General features: G+C 44.1%; 1 protein-coding gene across 2 annotated transcripts in view; it reads right to left on the reverse strand.

Moving 5' to 3' along the window:
• Positions 1-435: 435 nt before the first annotated feature.
• The window catches only part of tbkbp1 (TBK1 binding protein 1), a 55,997-nt gene continuing 36,820 nt past the window's right edge, over positions 436-19,612 (reverse strand). For both annotated transcript variants that reach the window (XM_067488458.1, XM_067488459.1), the window contains exons 5-10: positions 18,910-19,057; positions 16,993-17,195; positions 15,305-15,366; positions 10,504-10,619; positions 7,014-7,801; positions 436-4,584 (exon numbers count right to left, since the gene is read on the reverse strand). In XM_067488458.1, coding sequence (XP_067344559.1) covers positions 4,456-4,584; positions 7,014-7,801; positions 10,504-10,619; positions 15,305-15,366; positions 16,993-17,195; positions 18,910-19,057 — 1,446 coding nt within the window. In that variant the 3' untranslated portion in view covers positions 436-4,455. The remainder of the gene's footprint in view (positions 4,585-7,013; positions 7,802-10,503; positions 10,620-15,304; positions 15,367-16,992; positions 17,196-18,909; positions 19,058-19,612) is intronic.

The raw sequence follows: 19,612 nt of genomic DNA on the forward strand, positions 1-19,612 counted from the left end.
CAAACAAATAATCACAGCCTGTGTGTGTGTAAGACAAACCTATAAATGCCTGTGTGTGAAAGTGTGTGAATTGAATTTTAACACACACACACAGGCATATGGAAATGTTTAATGTTTTAGATTGGAAATTCTTTGGTTTTTTAAAATAGGGTTGGTTAGTTTTTAGGTTGTACAACATTTAAATGCACTAAAGACAAACTCAGTCTACGTCTACAGTGTGTCTGCAGAAAGAAGCCATCAAATCAGCACAGAGTCTTTTAAATATGCTCCATCAGCTTAGTGACTGCTGCTTTTTGCGTTCTGTCAGAACAAGACCTACACGCTGGGTCGCAGGACTTGTTGACTTTAAATCCTCTTGCTCACGAATTCCAAAGCGTAAAACACAACCCAAAGCGTGAAATGCAGCCGAGGCCATCGCAGCTGAAATGAGGAGCCAGTCTGTGCAGTATTTATTTTAAGTTTTACTTTATTTTTGGAATATTTACAGAGCGACACAGAGAAAGGAAAAAGTGAGTCTTTATATACCTCTGTTGTTGCCATGTCTAAGTCCTCGAATGCCAGCAGTGTTTGTTCCGGCGCACAGATATCACTTCTCATTAGTGGCGTGGAAAGTTCATTAGTGCTGGGGTCTCCATGTGTGCTTGACGTTACCCAGGAGAGAAACAGCAGAGTGCAGCTATACCAGAAAGGTAAAAGGTTTGCTTTTTTTAATTCGTTATGTCTCCTGAGTAAATCTGAGCGAAGTTTTGAGCGAAACTTTATGATAAAGACATTGAATTACACTTGGCCAAACCAATGAGTCCGTTTGCTGCCAGGACACAACAAGAGCAGAGAGACAATGAGAGGATTTGGCCTTTGACTTTCTATAGTTTACCAGTGGATGGACAATAAACCAGAAAACCACAACCTTGAATCTGACATCAGCACAGTTTGTGTGCGTATGGATGTTTTGTCGCATAAACATCCGTGTGCATCACACCGTGAGCTCATACGGGGCGTGATCTGCTGCTGCTGCTGCATCTGCTGCTGCTGGCCAATAGGGCTGTGGTTAAGAACATCCAAGCACAATTAACCACAAGGCAGCATCCTTCCACACACTGACATGAACAACAAAGCTCATTTCTTTCTTTTTTTTTTTTTTTTTTTATATATATACGAGAACAGGAAATATGTCTTCTTCTCTTTATGCACAATAAAACTCAATGCTTCAAATGGAAAAAAAAAAAAGGCATGATTCTAATTTCTGGTCTTACGCAATTCAATTTTATAACGTTGCACCGCTGTCAGTGAAGACTGACAGCTGGTCCGTGCACATTCCGGTGGTTGTGCTTCTCTTTCTCTTCTCTGCAGGAGAAATATGCATCGCAGATTATTTCTCTATAATAACTGACAGCTTCAAACAACATCATTTTTCATTGCTTTTTTTTTTTCTATAACCCACCGTACTTGTGGTTGTGTAGTCAAATCGTTTGATGTCATATGTGACAAAACCTGAAAGTGCTCACCGTCATACATCTCACAGCTAAAAACTGTAGTTGGAAATTAGTTGACTAGAGGACATAGTACTACACAGTGAGTAAAAGAGGAAAGTTTAGGGGAGTGTTTGTGTATAACTCGCATATAACTCATATTTAGTGGGATGGTGGAGGTGGTCAGGATTCTATATACTGATTTACAAATACTCCAATTTGAAGTAGTTGAATAATAGAATACATGTTACATTAATTGTACACACTTGTAAAATATCTGTTTGTACATATTTTCTTACACAGACTGATATAGAAACATTAAGATACTATAGAATAACTGGGAGTCGTTAAAGCCCAGTTTGGTTGAAGGGTCAAAGTGTCTCCATGCTGCCTCGAAGGTGTTTGATTGTGTTTCTGAATTTGGGTGATTTAGTTACGGTAACACTTGGATGTGAGTGTTACAGCGTTCAGGACATTAGACGGCTTATTAAAAAAAAAAAAATCCCAGATTGAGACACAAGCGCTCACAAAGATAATCGGAGCTGTAGGAAATAAAGAATGCTCGTTTATTTTTGACACTACTTTTAGACTACAACGTTCTTGTGAAATTCTGAATAGTTTCCAGGGATTTCCCCAGGAAACTGGTGAGTGGAGGTGGCAGAAGTGCTGCCTGGGCCGCGTACGATCGGACATAGGTGCAACACAGAACAACGTTGCACCGGATGACACATTTGTTCGAAGTCGGCACTTGGCTTAAATGTTTGCCCAGCCGGCAGCGCGGTAAAATACTCGGATGGTTTTGTTTAAACCTGACATGCATTATTTACCGCCACAATGCAAATTTAGTTACTCGTGTCTTTGCTCATTTCCCCTGAAACTCTGCTCATCTGCCTTCTTCCGAGCGATGCCACAGGGTCCCCAGTAACTTGGCGAGTACAATGTTACCATTTCCAACAGAGCCGGTTGGAAATCCGTTGAACTAAAGTCCAAGTGCCAATAAACTATTGTTATCCTTTAGTCTGGTGTTCTGTGACACCCCCCCCTCCACTTGAAATGCTCTTCTCTTTAAACCCAAACACTTGCTGCAAAACCACCAGAGCCGGTTAAAAAAAAATCAGTGTGTTGGCTGATGCTAGGACCTGCATCATCCCTGTGTGCTCTAATCTACCACATTTTATCTTTTCAGTAACTTCAAACCAGTTTAAATGCATGGGTGGGTGTGTAGGGACATCCCCAACACTTAAAAACTGCACATGTGACTGAAAGCCTCAGATTAGCTGACATCAGTGTAACTTTGTTTTGTTTGTTTTTTTTTTTTTTTTTAAACTTTCTTTTTTTGTCATTTTGTCAAAAAGAAGTCACAAAGACAAATCTTGATAAGAATCCACTTGGCACAAAAATGAAACCCATGTATCAAAAGAAGAGTATCTTCTATGCTTAAACCCTGCAGAGATAACGCCCCTGATTGGAGATGATGTCTCTGGTTATCAGTTCTCTGAGATAAAAATACAGTTCGCTAAAAAGCCTGCCACTTTTTCCTCAAAGCAAGTCAGACGTCTTGATCTCATGCAGCCAACTGTGTGTGTGTGTGTGTGTGTGTGTGTGTGTGTGTGTGTGTGTGTGTTCCTCACTTTAGTTTTTTGTTGCATGGCCTGGGCAGTTGTGACATCAAACTGTTTTTGAAGGTCCGATCTTTAGGAAGACTGAGGAGAATCCCACTAGATACGTTCAAGTCTGTACAGAAAAGTATCCACGATGTGGGACTTTGACCTTGGACTCCTCTATTTACAACAGTGTGCGAGCATATGGGAAAACATGTCACCAACGTGAGCCATATGGCGCAATAGCATTTGCAAAAATATATCTTCATATTTTTTTGCCTTACAGATCGTGTATAAATAGTAAATTATACGTGGAAAACGGAAATGGGGACTGAAAACCGATGCTTTGTATAGGCTATGCTAACGTAAAGTGCTAAGATACTAAAACCCTTTGACCAGGCTGCAAGCATAAAGGTAGATCCTGACCAAGAAATGTTCCCTCCACACGTTGAGATGGTGCAGTATCGGTGCCCCGCCCTGCAGGGCATCATCAAATGTAGCCATCATTTCAACGTCAGCCATCTTCAGACTGGTCCAAACAAACTCTCCCATTCTCCAGCTTGTCAGTTGACGTCTCGGCAGGTGAAACGTGACACTGGAATGTGTTTTTTTTTCGACATGGAAACATACTTGTGTTGTTATAGAAAAGTGAAGGTGAACTGGCAGAAAGCCCTGATCGACGGACAAGCCGTCAGAACTCCTCCACGGTGTCGCTTCTCTCATTGCTTCAGCATCAGAAAGTAAAATCTCTGTCCTAGCTGTCTTCAGCTTACTTTGCTAAACCAAACACTGAAGCAAAAAAAAAAAAAATAACCCAATAAAACAACAACACAACACCGCGAACTGTCCAAAAGCACACAAACGACTCATAACAAAACAGCGGCGGCCACAGCCGGTGGTTTCACATGCAGAGCGGTTCCAAGGACAATCAGTAAAAGACTCTGCATGTAGACTCCAATCCAACATGGGCCCGTGTTAAAGTACTTCGTGCGCTTGTAGAGATTTGCACATTTAGGGTCGTTGAGCAAGACACTGAACCCCAACTGAAATGCTCCTGGTGAGCGTTGGCCAGCTGCACAGCAGCTCCCCCATCGGTGTGTGAGTGTGTGTGTGTGTGATTGTGAGTGTGTGATGGTGTGATTGTGAGTGTGAATGGCTGAATAAGAAGCAGTGTAAAGCGTTTTGGCTGCCAATAGGTAGAAAAGCTCTAAATAAGTGCAGACCATCTACCATCTACCATTTACATAGCCTTCGCATTTCCGTTCGGCCAGGTCTGACTGTCTCTTTTAACCGGGAGGGCAGGGGTTTGTGTGTGTGTGTGTGTGTGTGTGTGTGTGTGTGTGTGTGTGTGTGTCCGTGTGCGCTCCGTGCAGTTGCCATGGCAATCAGATCTTGCTGTTCTCCAGGTGGGAGTCTATGTGCTTGATGAGGGCGTCATCAGGGTAACCGATGGGAAAAATCAGCTGGCAGAGAGGGCAGCTCCGCATGTCGCTCTCCTCGGTCTCCATCCAGAGCTGCAGACACAAACACACACACACACACACACATGCGTAATTAGGCATCAGTGTAAATAGCATGTGGCTCCCAACATACTCACTGGATTGTGTTAGTCATTCTGTAAGAAGCTTCAAAAGTGCATCACTACTTGATGAGTGATCACATACACAACCACGGACCACTTGATAGTAAGATGAAACAGAATGATTATTAGTAGGAGCAGTAGTAGATCCAAGTGTAAAACTCTCATCAAAGTACTGAGTCACTGTTTTAGCCAGTTCAGAGGAATTGGAAATTGGTTTGAACAGATCGTTTTCTTTATTTTCCGGAGATGATTGAAATCACTTTCTTGCCTGAGCGTTAAAAGCTGAGCTGCAGTCGGCGGGTTCAGCCGAGCATAGCTAAGCAACAACGAAATATGGCATTTGCAATGACACATACGTGTTTTTGCCCTCCAGCACCTCCCAGGACAAAGGAAGGTTCTAATTCACTATGATTCACTAAGATCTTTCTATCCAGCTCTCTTTTTTTCCATCATTTGTAACTGTGCACCCTCAATATTTCTACTTCTTACTGACACATACTGTAGCACTCATTTGTTTCCTCTTCTGTATAGAAAATATTAGACATTAAAAGCAAAAAAAAAAAAAAAAAAAGAGGAACTAGCAGCTGTAATGAAACACATATGACTTGGTGCATTATCTACTGTCAAAGGGAAATTAGATTATTAAACATGATAATAGTGATTATTAAGCAGTGTGTCCCATCACCTTTACTGTGGGTAAGTAATCTAAAGTATTAAGTCTGTAAATGTGAAATGCTGCAGCAGCAGCCTTTATAATAGTGATATTATAGTATGTATCACATGTAGTGGATACTATACTTTTGGAAAGACATTTATGATTTCAGCCTGTGCGGTGGCAACATTCACAGTCCTCGGTCTGTGCATACAGTCAAAGTATTGTTCATTTAAAGCTGATACGAAGTCAATTTCTTTTAATGTTCGTGGTTCTGAAGTAAAATCCTCTCTTGTTCGCCTGGACTGTGTTTTTGCTGTGGAAGAACACGAACACCAATGAGGCCACAACTTGGGCAGAGATCCGCCTAATTGTGACTAATTTCAAGGCTGCAGGCTTAAATCGTCTTCAGATAAATGTTTGAAAAGTGCACAGCATAGGTTGCATCACCCATCACTTAGATGGAAACCATCTTTTGGTTTCAGAGGAATTGGTACAGCAAGTAAAAGCTGTTTTGTTGCTGGCTGACTGATTTAAAGCTCGGTAACCCACATTAGACGTACGCGTTCTAAAACTCCAAGCCCTTTCTGCTCTTTATGTCAGGCAGCCCAGTTTGTTTCATTCCTATCTGCTCAGAAAATCCTTTTTTACACATGTAATGAATCCCCAATCTTTGGAGTTCCCCTCTCCGTTCAGGCGACCATCGTCGTCACGGTTAAGAGAAATCAGCAATGCTTGTAGGAAACAGTAAAGGAACGGTGGTCAAAGTGTCAAAGTCTGCCGTTTGCTTAAGCTGTCCGTCCTCCCCAAACGCCTCTGCCTGCCGACTTGTGGCTCTTTGACAACACGTAACTTTTTCCACTGCAACCGATGGACAAATGGCTCTAATCCTACAGAGACAAACAGTTACGTATATCCTGCAGTTATTGCCTATATAAAGTCATAATAAGTTTGCTGAAAAACTCAATTCCATCATGGGCCTTGTCTTGCTGAGCTTAAAGACCAGAGGCAAAGGGACACAGCTGGCCTGGCTCTGTCAACAGTCCGTATGTACCAGCAGCTCTGATACTGTTTACGTCTGTGCAACATCACCTTGCACTGGTGGTTATACGCAGCTTTTGGTCGACCAAAACCTTGCAACCAAAATGAAAAACATATCGGTCACTTGCTCTCAAACCAGACACTTTCACATGTGCAGATTAGGCAAAAGCGATTCAACGTCTTACTTTGATAGCTTTAAAGTTGCTTCGGAATACGTGTCTAAATGTTGGACAGAGCCGGAGAAGCTGCTTTTCACTTCATGGTAAGCTAAGCTACACAACACACGTCTTGACCCCCACTTGATGCAGAGTCATAAGATTGATATCAAGCTTCTCATCTCGCCCTGTGAACATAAGCAAAAAAAAAAAAAGTGTATTTCTAAAAACTGCTGAACTATTGTTTTAAAGGAACTTGGAAGAAGAAGAGACAAGGTGAAGACAGATGCTCTGAGATGATTGTGACATGCAGTGTGAAAAAACTGCCCTCAGTGGAAACATTCTTCACAACAAAACTTACAAAACATATTTTAGCGAAGCAGCTCAGCATTCCTGTGGTATCTGCAGCGACAACGTGACACTGGTCACTTGAATGTTTCACTGCTACAAACAATGTAGCTGCGCTCATGTGTTTACATGTCTAATAGTCATTAATGTTGGATTGTAACTCACATTAATTGAAGGCCAGGACTGAGCGTGCTCTGCTGACATGTATCCGGCCTGCGGGTGGCAGCTGAGGGTGTTGGGCCTCTGAGGAATGGGGAAGGCCGTGCAGGACGCCGGGCCTCTCATGGCGCCACTGGGCACAGCGGCAGAAAGCACCCCCAGCGTCCGTGGCGGGCTGATGGGATGAGGACAGGTCCATTCCTCCTCGTCCTCCGAGGACTGCGGGGGCTGGGGCGCCGACGTGGATGGAGGAGGGGGCTCAAAATGAAGGTGGGCCACCTCGGACAGCGGGAATGGCATCTCCCGCGAGTGGCGCATGGAGCTTTCGCCGAGGCCCCCGTCTCCTCCTGCGCCGCCCTGATGAGAAGACGGGGAGCCTCTGTGCTGCAGTCCACTATGAGGAGAGCCCATGAGCTGGGGCTGCTGTTTTTGGTAGCCCTCAACGTAAGGCCGAGGCTTTGGCAGGGTGGAGACGGGGTCCAGGGAGAAGCGGGAAGGGCACTGATAAGCCGAGGGGTCAGCGACCTCAGAGTAGCTGCGGCGGCCCTGGAAGCTGGCCCTCAGGTGTTGGGTGGGTGGCCGGCAGGAGTAAGAAGCCGGTCCGTCGTTGACGTCAAGCAGGGGTGAGCGACGGTGCATGTCCGGGGAGAGGCGCTGCAGGACCGGGGAGCGTCTCTGCTGGATCGGGGAGTGGTGCGGCGGAGGCGGCACCGGAGAGTGGCGCTGAGAGATGGGCGAGTGACGCTGAGATACTGGAGAGTGGCGCTGGTGGTGGATAGGAGAGTGGCGCTGAACTGAAACACAAACACGGCAAAATAAGTTTGAATAAAGTTTGGTGACTTGCCCAAAAATACGTGGACACGTACTTTGCGTGTGAGGCTTTTCACGGTAGATGAGTCTTAATGCAGCTGCATATAAAGATATTTTAGACATCAGTGTGCTTCCCACTTTGTGGCCACAGGCCTGATGGTTCTCCTGTAGACATGAGCTGCCCAGTTTGGTGCACAGACCCTTGATCTCATTCAGCATCAGTGCTGCACCTCTAAAATGCAGCGGTAAGAACTGAGGCTGTCGGAGCACGTGTCCACGCACTTTTGGCCACGTAGAATAGTAGAACCAGAGAGAGAGACACGACTTTTTTGCACAGAAACAGTGACACAAATATACCTGTTGACATTTCCAGTACAAGCAAGTGGAAATATCACTCGTCCACGTTTGTTATGCTGAAATATGACAATCTCCCTCAGGTACATCAATTATTCTGTTGCTGCCTGCCACTGAAGATGCTAATCAGAAGACATTCGCGAGAGATTTTTTTTTTAAACAAACCTATCAGTCACTGCACCAGAACATTAGGTTAATAATGTGCACATTATGTTCCTCTATGAATTCATAAAAAGATTTATATCTGCACAAGTGCAGCTGTAGTGTTTCCTGTAATTACAAGATATGAGTTGATGAGTCAGTCACCCTGTAGTCACCACTATAGCTCCACTTCCCATTTGAAAGAGGAAACATCATTTATGGCCAGTTGGTTGAGGTGTTAAAAGAAGGGGGGAGGGGGGGAGGGGGGGGGTGTTTGTGCTCTCTGATGCCCTGAATGAGGAGATAACGAGTCAAATGGCGCTTTTCAAGTTCATGCTTACTCTTACAGTGCAACACGCATGAGGATTATCATGGCTCCACACACACACACACACTCCCACCTTAGGCCAAGAGGCCATCATGCTGCGTGCACGATATTAAAGCTACTGTAATTAAGCAGAAGTGCAGTTCAGGTCACATTTTGTACTGTAGATTCAAACGTGATGCAGCTCGGCCCTCAGGGAAAAGCCAAAGCGGAGTTTGTTGACTGCGTAGAAAGACGCTGTTCACCGCTGACTTTATGCAACACATTTTTCCAGTTTGTAAAAGGCATCGCATGCGGTGCCTGTCGGTTTGTGGTAGCTAGAAGATGCACAGTTGTGAGACATTAGCTATGTGTGTGACTGTGTGCAGGAAGAGAAAGGTGTTGCTTCTGTTCCGCACTTAGGTTGTACTCCACACTGTTGCTATCGCAACTTTCCCCGTGTGAGAAAACTGAACCAAAAAATCACAACCAGCCTTCTTTTTGTTTCCAGGGCAAAAACAATCGTGTTCGATTCGAAACATGCACATTTTAAATCAACATATTTCTACTTGTACTGTACTTGGCTCTTTCAATTTTCTCAGGTTTAAACAGTTTTTTTCTTTTATGACTTTCTTTTTATGTTACCGTCCCCTCACAAATACATTTCTCTTATTTTAGTTCACTGTGCCATCGTGTTTTCGGGTCAGAATGATGTTGTTGCAGAGATCGATGACACAGGGAGAGCTTTCTTTAAACTCACCTTAAAGTCTGCGCGTCACTTCGTGTGAACACAAACCCCAGATTGTAATCTAAAGAGCTCGCATGCTGATAATATATGGTGGAGTAGCAGACCTTTACTTTGTATTTGTTTGAGCCCTTAAAATTTGAACATGAAGTATATTTACATATTCAAGGATCCAGAGTGTTATAAGTATAAAATAAAAGGTTATGTGCTTGTTTAACACGTAAAATAATTTTTTTAGTAAAAAAAAAAAGTACAACAACCTATGAGGTCATTATTTTTATTTTAAGCCGTGTGATCTAAAATGTTTTTATGCACGACTGGTTTGCTAACACCGATTCCCATAGGAGGAAATACAAGTGCAACGACGGCAGAGCAAAAGTCAAAAACAGCACAGAGTTAATCTGGAATAAATAAATATATTCAATGTTCAGATAGAAGAGCAACAACGGCATCAAAGAGACATGTGCTGTCATGCTGTGCAATCAGGCAAATTAGCCCATGTCACTGGAGTTTGACTGGGAGGGAGCCATTCATTTGAAAAGCAATAAGAACTACTTCATTTTGTAAAATACACGTAGCCTATGTTGCAAGTTACTGCATACAGGCAATATTTCATAGAATTATGAAGTATAAACCTGCCGAACAGTAGCAAAGTGGTAAGAATGTGAAAGCAAAATCATAAAAAAGTGCCCGAGGACAGACAAAGCTGCTGGAAGTAAAAAAAACAAAAAATAAAAATAAAAAGGTCGAGACAGACAGACGGCCACTCCGAGCCTCGTGTCTGCTGGAGGACGTTTTCCGCCGTCACCGACCGTTTGCTCCGTGGGGAGATTTGCTGGGGTCGCTCTGTAAGTAGCTGACCTCACTCTACAAAGGGCTTTGAGGTCATGCTATTGTGAATGAGGCCCATCTCTACATGAACAATCGGCCTCAGTATTATTAATTTCTGCAATAAGCATTTTTATTTTAGAGGCATCATCAACGCACAACTTTTACTTGTAGTATTTGCAGTGCGCTGTTTCTAAAAATAAAGGAACTACAATAAATACTTCCTCCGTCACTCGGGGAGTTTTGAGATAGTGGCCCAGTTTTCCCACATTTGTGATGCACAGTAATTTGCATGGGGGCCCGTAAATACTAACCTGGACTAGCCTGCTCCTGTGAGGCTTTCCTCAGGATCTCCGTCTGCTTGGAGCTCAGTGCCTGGAGGCGCCCCAGCTCCTCTGTTAACTCTGTGTAGGCCAGAGCCAAATTCACCCTGAAGAGGAAGGGAGGCAGTTATGTAATTATCATCATCATCGTTGTCATCACAGTGCACAATATGGGCGCAGTGCGATTGTACTACGAGTGATTATACAAGCACTGGAGCCTTAGTTTAATCACCAACATCTATGCCATCGATGTTTGAAACTGCAGCTGAGCTGATCTGAATACGCTCGGCCTCACATATCAGGAGGGCTAATTGAGAGGCTTATAGGCTTATATTTTTAGAGTGTGAGTCACAGCGCATAATAGACGTACATGAAATCACACCATTCTATGGGAGATGTGTCACGACTCTCTCAGGGGCTCCACTGACAGAGCAACTCGATTTCAAGACCCGTAAACAAGGGTGGTGGGCTTACGGGCCTCTCCGTCTTCTAACCACGCCGCCTCAGCTCGTTAGCTCGAAGCTGAACCGAATCCCAGAGCCGAAACGAACGTGAGACAAGCGTTATACAAGCAGAATGAGGAACAATGCCTCAGCAGACCCCGGTGAGCATCTGCTTGGCAGCTTAAACCGGACAAAGAGTGATATTGGCTTTATGTGGTTAGATGCAGAGTGACTTTGATAGTGTAGGCTGGATTGAAGCAGAGGATTTAGTTTAGATAGAAAAAAGAAACTACATTACAGTGATTAGTCATTGCTGGTGCATGCCCTCAAATCTGATAACAATCTGCTTATCTCAAAGGCCAACCCAATTTTTATAAACTCCTCAGGGTTGAGCCGAAATTCATTCATTCCAGAACCAACCAGTGGTTAATCTGAATGTTTTTTACCAGACGACAGACACGAAACTTTGAAATCTACCTCCAAATCTGTTAATACGATCAGTTTACCCTGTCACTCTGAGTAAAAGGGGAAAAAAATATTACAAATATTCAGCCGTTTTGTGCAGCAGCGTTTGTTTTTTTTTTCATCAAGCATAACTTAAACCCTAAATTAAAAAACAAAAAAACAAAAATGTTAGCACAGACAGCACCTGCGCTGCTGATGAGCGGAAAGATACAACTAAAAGAGGACGTTGTTTGCGCTGGAGCCAGATTGTTGCCAGACTGATCTGATAAAGCTGCTCCGTTGCCCAATTTTACATCTTTGTTGATGAGAATTTGACTCAGCTTATTCCTTTATAGAGATTGTGGCAGATAAAAAAATGACAAGCAACATTTTGCATATCCTGGGGAATATATACATGAACTTCCATTGCAACAGCAGCACCAGAAACTAGAAGAACCAAAATAAAAAAAAAAAAAGTTTTATGCATCCTGTCTACACGCAGCAAATAAAACTGCCAAATTAAAAATATGTTCCTTGACACACCCACGCTCTAACGTAATTGACTTTTCCCACTTGGGTTTATATTTTATGTTCTAATAACAGCAAATTCTTACTTCCACCATTGAATTACAATCTCATTCTGCAACTCTTTTAACATTGAACTCGGATCTGCAAAGGCGTGCATTAAAAAAAAAAAACTAAACACATTAAAACCAGAGTGCAATGTGCACACAAAAGAAGGGACCCCATTTCAGGGAAGCTCGCAATTTCATAAAAACAGAAAATAAGTCATAACTTCCACTGATTAGTTGGCTTTGTGACAGGCCCACTTAGTTTTCCACAAACCTGCAATGACTCACACAGAGTGGGGCATCAAATCCCCTTCAGCCCCCACCTCACAACTTCCCTGCATGTGGTACGAGTTGGTGGAACCCACGCTGAAATGACTCAGGGTCACCTGTGCTGAAAGTGCTCACTCTACCTGCCTGTGGACCTGACTAGCCATCTCCTGCAAAGCATTTAAACACGGTTAAGGCATCAGTAGGAGCACAATCATTACGGTTACTTACTGGCATGGTGGGTGGAACGTGAGGTTTACACTGATATCGACAAAGGTCCCTGAAAAAATTGTTTATCCGCTGTCTTTCAATACTCTCAAGTGACACTACTCTGCTGCGGAACGTTGTCTTTGCTCTTTTCTAAATGCAGGTGTATAAAGAATTTCTTGACACTTTACATGCATGCACCTCTTCCTTTTCACACTTGTACTATCTCACTTTTCAATTTTGCTAGCAGGTTTTGATGCTTTGTGTCAGAGCCCTGGGTCAAACTGCAACACCTCTGACTAGTGGCACCCGGGAGCAGAGCAGAAGTGTGATCTGAAGGTGGGTGCACGTGAGGCAGACTTACAGTAACGAGGGTTTCTCCATCATTGCCTCTTTCAGAAAGTGTGAAATTACAGGCATTACAGTTTGTTATTGTCTCTCTGTGACTCTTGAAAGTGCACAGATGCTTTTTTTGGTTTTTGTATTTTCCGTATTTATTTATTTTTTGTTTGTTTCCTGATCTTTGCTTGCATGTGTGTAACTGCGCACACTTACTGTACAAATCTACATTAGGGTGCGTAGGAGGGGTGTGATGCTGTTGATGCAGCTCTTGATGAAAGGTTTGTGGCAGTGAATCAATCAGCTGCAACGGTGTGTGCACTCGCGCCGTCCTGAATCAAACGCATCGGTTCTCCTTCAGCGAAGGTCACAGTTCAATTTTTTTGACAAAACTGCAGCACTGTTACATTAGACTGCATTAGCTTTAGCCTGGTGTACCTAATAAACTGAGCCTCTGTGTGGGAGGTGAAGTGAGGAGAATGTGGGCTGGAATCTAACCCCTGATCAGATCAGATGTTTCAAAGAAAGGGCCGTCTCCAGAGCTGCCCGAGCTCCTCTTCGCCGGCTAACGCTCGTAGCGATAATAAATGTTGCTTTTCACATCTATTGGAGCCCCAGACACTCAGTAACACTGGGGACGGGGCCTTGAGGGAAGACTACAGATGCACGGCAGTCAGCGAGATGTGGCAGTAGTAAATATTCTTGTAAGCATGTCAGTGTGTGGTTTTGTAAAAAAAAAAAAAAAAAAAAAGGAAAAGGAAGATGTTCATAGTTTTTCAAATATACTTAGAAACTGACTTTGAGTCTTCGCTGATTTCCCCCCTAAGGAGGGGACAGGTGTTAAACGACTATCAGATCGTGGTGCAGGCTTTTCACGCTCTGCAGTCCACGCTGTCGCACACTACCAGTGCTACAGTATGTGCACGAAGCACTTTCAGCCGAACACAAAAAAAGGTGTTAAACAGTCCTCACACCAGTGCACCACACACTCACATTCGACTTTAATGCATCTTGCAGGTATTTTTTTTCTTCCCCCCCCCCCCGAGTGGGTAATTATCAATGAAAATGCCGGCACGAATTTCTGTTAAGACGTCAGAATTTATTCTAAGCAGAAGTTAATTCCTCAAACTCGATGATGTTTTACACAAGAAAAGGGAATTCCATCGTGTTGTGATTTATTGGAAACAGCTCACTTTCTGAAAGCTGAAGAGTGATTAGTCAGTCGCGCTCTGTGCTGAACTATTGGGGGGGCGGGGGTAGTGGCAGGTGGCTGCCAGCATCTACATCAGTGTGGCTTGTGGTTGCGAGGGCATCAATGTTCATGTATAATTAGTAGACGACCAAGGCGCACGAAGATCCACGCAAACTTAGTCACAAGAAGGCTCCAGAATTTGCCCCAAACTCCAAACGCACGTAAAGAGTCTAAACTGCTTAGAGACAAATGGAGGAGAGAATGAAATTTGGGTTTAACAATACACAAATTCACAAAGGAATTCAGAAACATAGTGGAGAAGTTTTTTTTCTTTTTTTTGTAAAGTGTGGCAGTGGAAGCCTGAGGACACCAGTTTCCGCTAACCAGGTAACAGCTGCTCCTGATATTTAGGGCAAAGGTGGCGTGTTAATATTCTCCAAAGCAGGTAGAAAATCTTCCAGATCAATCTGTGCAGTTTACACTAAATGAGCCCAATTACAAGAAAACGCTCCAGGAAATGGAGTCTAGGCATTGCAGTTCTTCAGTGGGAGTATGTGATATTGTTGAGTAAAACCAAAAGGTGTGACCAAGGTCTGGAAACAGCCGTGGGCTTCCACCACACACTCTGAAAGACTTTTTGCTTTGCTATCTCACCATTTACTTTCATTTTGCTCCCATCGAAACATTTGTGGGGTTTCATTGTGTGGGAGTCAGCTGCCCAACCTTCTGTGGTTTTTACGTTCTTTTTTTTTTTTTATACCTGTGACACCTTGTAAACAGTAATGCAAAGCCCGGGGACGTGAAAAAACAAGCGACTTTTCCTTCTTCGGTAAACCAGGTTTGGCTGAAAGCGAGGGAGAAGTGAGTGGATGCACCACAGCGAGGACACTCACTGCTTACAGATAGTCTGCTGGTTTCAGCTGGAGAGGTTTAAAAGAAAGAACGGACGGAAACGAGCTTCACGCCTCACACAGATGGGAGGAAATTAACAGGAAGACGCCCTGCTACGTTCCCACACTGCCCCCTGCTGCTCACTGAGGTCTCTGATGTTAATTGGTGTTGCAGTTGAACGCACACATTACATGCAGTAGTGGTGCCTGCACTATATGACTTTATTAATGGTGCATTTGAACCCACTTAGCAGGAGATGGAGGGCTGCACTAGTTTCTAATGAGGCCCCTGGAGGTCGGCTTTTTGCTCCTATCTGCCTTGTTCTTTGTTTTTATGCGTTTGTTTTTTCACTGTGGTCATAGATGATTATCTCCAACTCATCTCTCTCCCTCGGCCCCTTCCGCCCGCCACCCAGACAATCGGCTGAGGTCACTTACTGCTCATCTCCCACCTTCTTTATCCACTCCACATCGCACTGCTTGCACGGAGAAGTCATTTCCTGCCAAAGTAGAGCGTGAAATTAGATTAGCATGCAGGTGCAGGTGGAATATTGGACAAAATCTGACAGCACTCGCCCACTGAGACGCAGCATGCGGAGATGCTTGGTCTGTGGTTAAAGACAGGCCCAGTGCAACTGTGGGCCTCTCTGTGCCAATGTAACCCCATTAATGAAACACCACCTTTTTAAGCACTGCTGCTCAAACAAACACACGTTAAGATTTTGTTCTGGCTGTCGCTGATGATAAAATCCTGTGGTGCGGCGTGGAAAGGAAGCCAGTCGGCGATGAGAAGAGGCTGACATGACCACCATACTAAGACACATTTCCTTTCATGGTGAGAGATTATTTAAAGAGCCCGCAATGTCCATCATTTCAGATTTATATTTTTAATCGGAGGCTGCACTGAAACAGCTGTGGATGAATATTGTGCAGCTGTGTACAGTGTCCAGTTTATAGACAAACAACACTGATGAGGATGCAGACACAGTCTCTGGGAGCCACTGGAAGGTCTCACAACAGAGGCAACAGATTTGTATTTCTTCAACATGTCTTCATGGTCACATCATGTGGACAACTGACATCACAACTCTTGAAACTTGAATTTGCACAGAAGTTTAGACGTGGTTAAACTAACTTAGCTTTATATCTATAGTCCAAATAAAAGAATGGCATCAAATTCCTTATGTGCTCCTCAGCAACAATGTTAATGTGCAGATTTTCCAAACTTACAGTTTCTATACACGTCAACGTCCACATTGTAGACACATTTAATAAGATGGAAGTGTAATGTGTAATGTAGCCAAGCTAATGCAATTTCATGTACGTACTGTTAGCACAGCAAAGCCTCGAGTTGTATTATTTATGGTGCTAAAATCATTCTGCTGTTATCAGAACGAAAATACCAGATTTTACAGCTTGTCTACACTGAAAGCATTTCAGCCTCTTCTTCCAGTCCTTCCTCTCACACACGTCCGACAGAACAGATGTGATCAGTTCGGGTTCAGCAGCTTGTACTTCACCTGCTTAGGCCCAGCAGTGCTTAAAGGTGGGTAACCACAGTCAATGAGAGCAGGTTAAGAAAACACATGCAAAATACAGGAGGATACTACAAACAGTAAAGACGACAATGGGAATGTTTCCAAGGGGAACTAAGAAGGCCTGGGCTTGTTGTTGTTGCCATGGTGACTCAGAAAGCAGAAAGTTGAGTGTGTTGGTGGTAAACTGGAAAGTCAGTGGAAATGTAAGTTTTGTGATTCTTTTAATGTTACTCTATGTGTCTGAAAGTTGAGCGATGTCGTTCATCCTCGCAGCTGCTTTTCTTAGTCCCTAATCGGTTTCTCCCAGTCTGAAGAAGCCTCGTAGTAAAATGTTTTCAACCAACTAACGAGAACGAAGCCCAGTAGCCTCACTCGACTTCCCCTCACATTTGCTTGTCTTTCGCCTGTTTTCTTAAAGCAACGATATACAATGGAGCACTGGCACTAGACTCTATCTCCTTCAACTCTGCTCCCCCCTCGCATTGCTCTGCTGTGCTCGTCTACTGTCTGTTACACTCCACCACGCTCTGCACATCCCCATAGCTCCACCATAGTGTAATATGCTATGTAATAGAAACCAACACTGACCCTCTCCCTCTGGCTGTTTTGCAGCTGCCTTATGTCGTCCTTCAGCCTCTCACACTCCACCTTCAGCTCCTCTTCCCGCTGACAGGCCCCCTGGGCTTCGTGCCGCGCCCCCTTCAGCTCTGCCTCCAGGCGCTGCAGCTTTAGGTCGGACAGGGCATCCAGACTGCGGGAGCTCTGCAGGGTCAAAGCCGGGCAATCCAGCGCTGAGGGGGAAGAAGGGGGGGAAAAAAAAATATAGACGTGAAATATAAAAGCCAGCAGCACATCTTGATCACTTTGCCCCCGGCTAATGACACCGTTCTTGTATCCATAGTTGTCGTGCAACAGATGAATATAGAAGATCAAAAGAGGCCGACTTCTTCCAAGGGGCGGCATCTTTCAGTTTGTACCTGGATGTTGTGACCTGTGTGGGCACATTAGTGATTCAGCTGCCTTTACACAGACTCAGTCCTTGAGCCAGGAGACACTGTAACAGCACAGCAGTATCATCTTTTATATCCCTGCTCCTCCTGCCTCCTCACACACACTGTACGCAGTCGCCACTGAAAGAAACCTTCTCACATTTACACACATTAATCAGCGCTCTGCATTGCTACCATATGAATAGCGTATAAATACACAAACCATAAAAGACACGGGAATTGTCTCGATTGAGGTATAGCGGAGCATTAGTGGAGGTGGCGGTGACGCATTTCTACCACATGTCCACTCACATTGTTGACGAGGGCAGCGTTTCACTGTGGAACGTCTTAAACAGCGCTAGTTGATTGCAAATAAATTTCAGTGCTGCAGTCAGAAAAACGGGAATCTAACCGAGTTATTATCCGGAATGACTGAAAGCAGTGAACGCAGTGCTGCGACCTTTAGTGTCTGCAGCATTTCTGCAACTTGTGTACATTTCTGACACAGGAATCAATTTGCATCCTAATAAGCAAAAATAATCTTACGTGTTTACTAGCACTTGGTGATGCAGACAAGTCACAATAGAGATCACTCTGCAGACAGATGGAAGGAACAGGCTGGATAATACAGAGAAACGGTGAAGTTTACAGTACAAGTCATTCCACTCCAAATGGTTTTGAAGCCAGAGCGATTGAAATTCAATCACAAGCGCCTGTTTAGTTCACAGGTCCTTTTCTCTGCATCTGTGTCTGGGGAGTAGGAACAAGATATCTGAGATTCATCAGGCCGAGGATTAAGCTGACATCAATTAAAATGCTGCCTGGCCAGATTGTTGGATTTGATCGACGCATGAAACATGTAGGAGAGATGAGCAGTGATTAATACTGATAACCAACAGCTAGGTAGGATGTTGCTTATGCGGCTTATCTTATCTTTACTAGACTTATCTTACAAATGAAAAATGATGGATGAAAATCAGCGCTGAATTTTACAAAGAGCCAAAGCCACCTCTGAGGTTTCTACGTCACATTTATATAATGTAGATAAAAATAAGGGAACAGAAGGGTTAAGAACGTGAAAACACAGGTGAATATTAAAATGGATGTAACACTTACATAACCGCTTTTTGATCCAATACAACAGATTAAACAAGAAAATAGAGTAATATTTAATGTTAGGATTTCAGTGACTCTGACTAGGAACAAGTTGTGATGGTCGGAGCGAATCCAAAACTGCAGCTCTTGTTGGATGCTCTCAGTCGGCAGTGGTCAGGACCAACCAAGGAAGGAAAACTGCTGAACACTGGTGCTGACGGATGTGCGAGTCCGAACCAGTAGAAGAGCTACTGTAGCTCAGACTGCTGAGAAAAGGCCCCACCTCCCATCACGCAGGACTTCACAGCCTGCCTTTAGAGGTCTAGTCCATCCCTTGACAGGTCAGTACTCCAAACCCGGCATAATGTTACGGCGTGTAAGATTCTCAGTGACATAGACAGATATACGTAACGTCGCTTACTGTGTGTGTCGGGGCCGGCGTGGAGCTGCAGGTACTGCATGTCTTTGCTGTGCAGCTGCATGTTAAGCTTCTGCAGGGAGTTGTCCCTCTGCCTCAGAGCTGACTCCAGGCTCAGGATACGCTCGACATGCTTCTCCACCAGGCTGGTCTGTAAACGCACACAGGTTCAATGTGAAGCCACCACTTACGTCACGTGTGTACAGGTTTGAAATATTCAGACTTGTCCGAGCTAAAATGAACAAAACTTTGCCTCTTTGTTTTCCAAAACCCGACTGTGACCCACTAGCGAGTTATCAATTTCTAAACTTGCCCAGGGTTTCTAAACATCAGCATCACTAATGTACATTCAGCGTTCATCTCACACACACACACACACACACACACACACAGTACTTGGAGGTTTAACTAGACAGGGCTCATTTTACACACAGTGCACACCATTATGAATTTCTATAAAAAGTAAAAATTATATACAATGTTAATAGAAATATAATGTAGAGTAGTTAGTGACTGCAAAGCGGGGAGGTCAAAGGCCAATGAGGCCCAGCAGGTGGATGGAGCCCAAATTATTGAATGTGTTCACAACTTCATGTGACGTTGGCACGGTGTTGGTCCTTGGCAGGCAGCCGCCCCGACGCTGTTGCCGCACCTCTCCGACCACATAAAACTGCTGAGGCTGCTCGGAATGAGCTGCTCAACGGAG

This window comes from Channa argus, chromosome 20 (assembly GCF_033026475.1).
Source record: "Channa argus isolate prfri chromosome 20, Channa argus male v1.0, whole genome shotgun sequence".
Classification (NCBI taxonomy): Eukaryota; Metazoa; Chordata; class Actinopteri; order Anabantiformes; family Channidae; genus Channa; species Channa argus.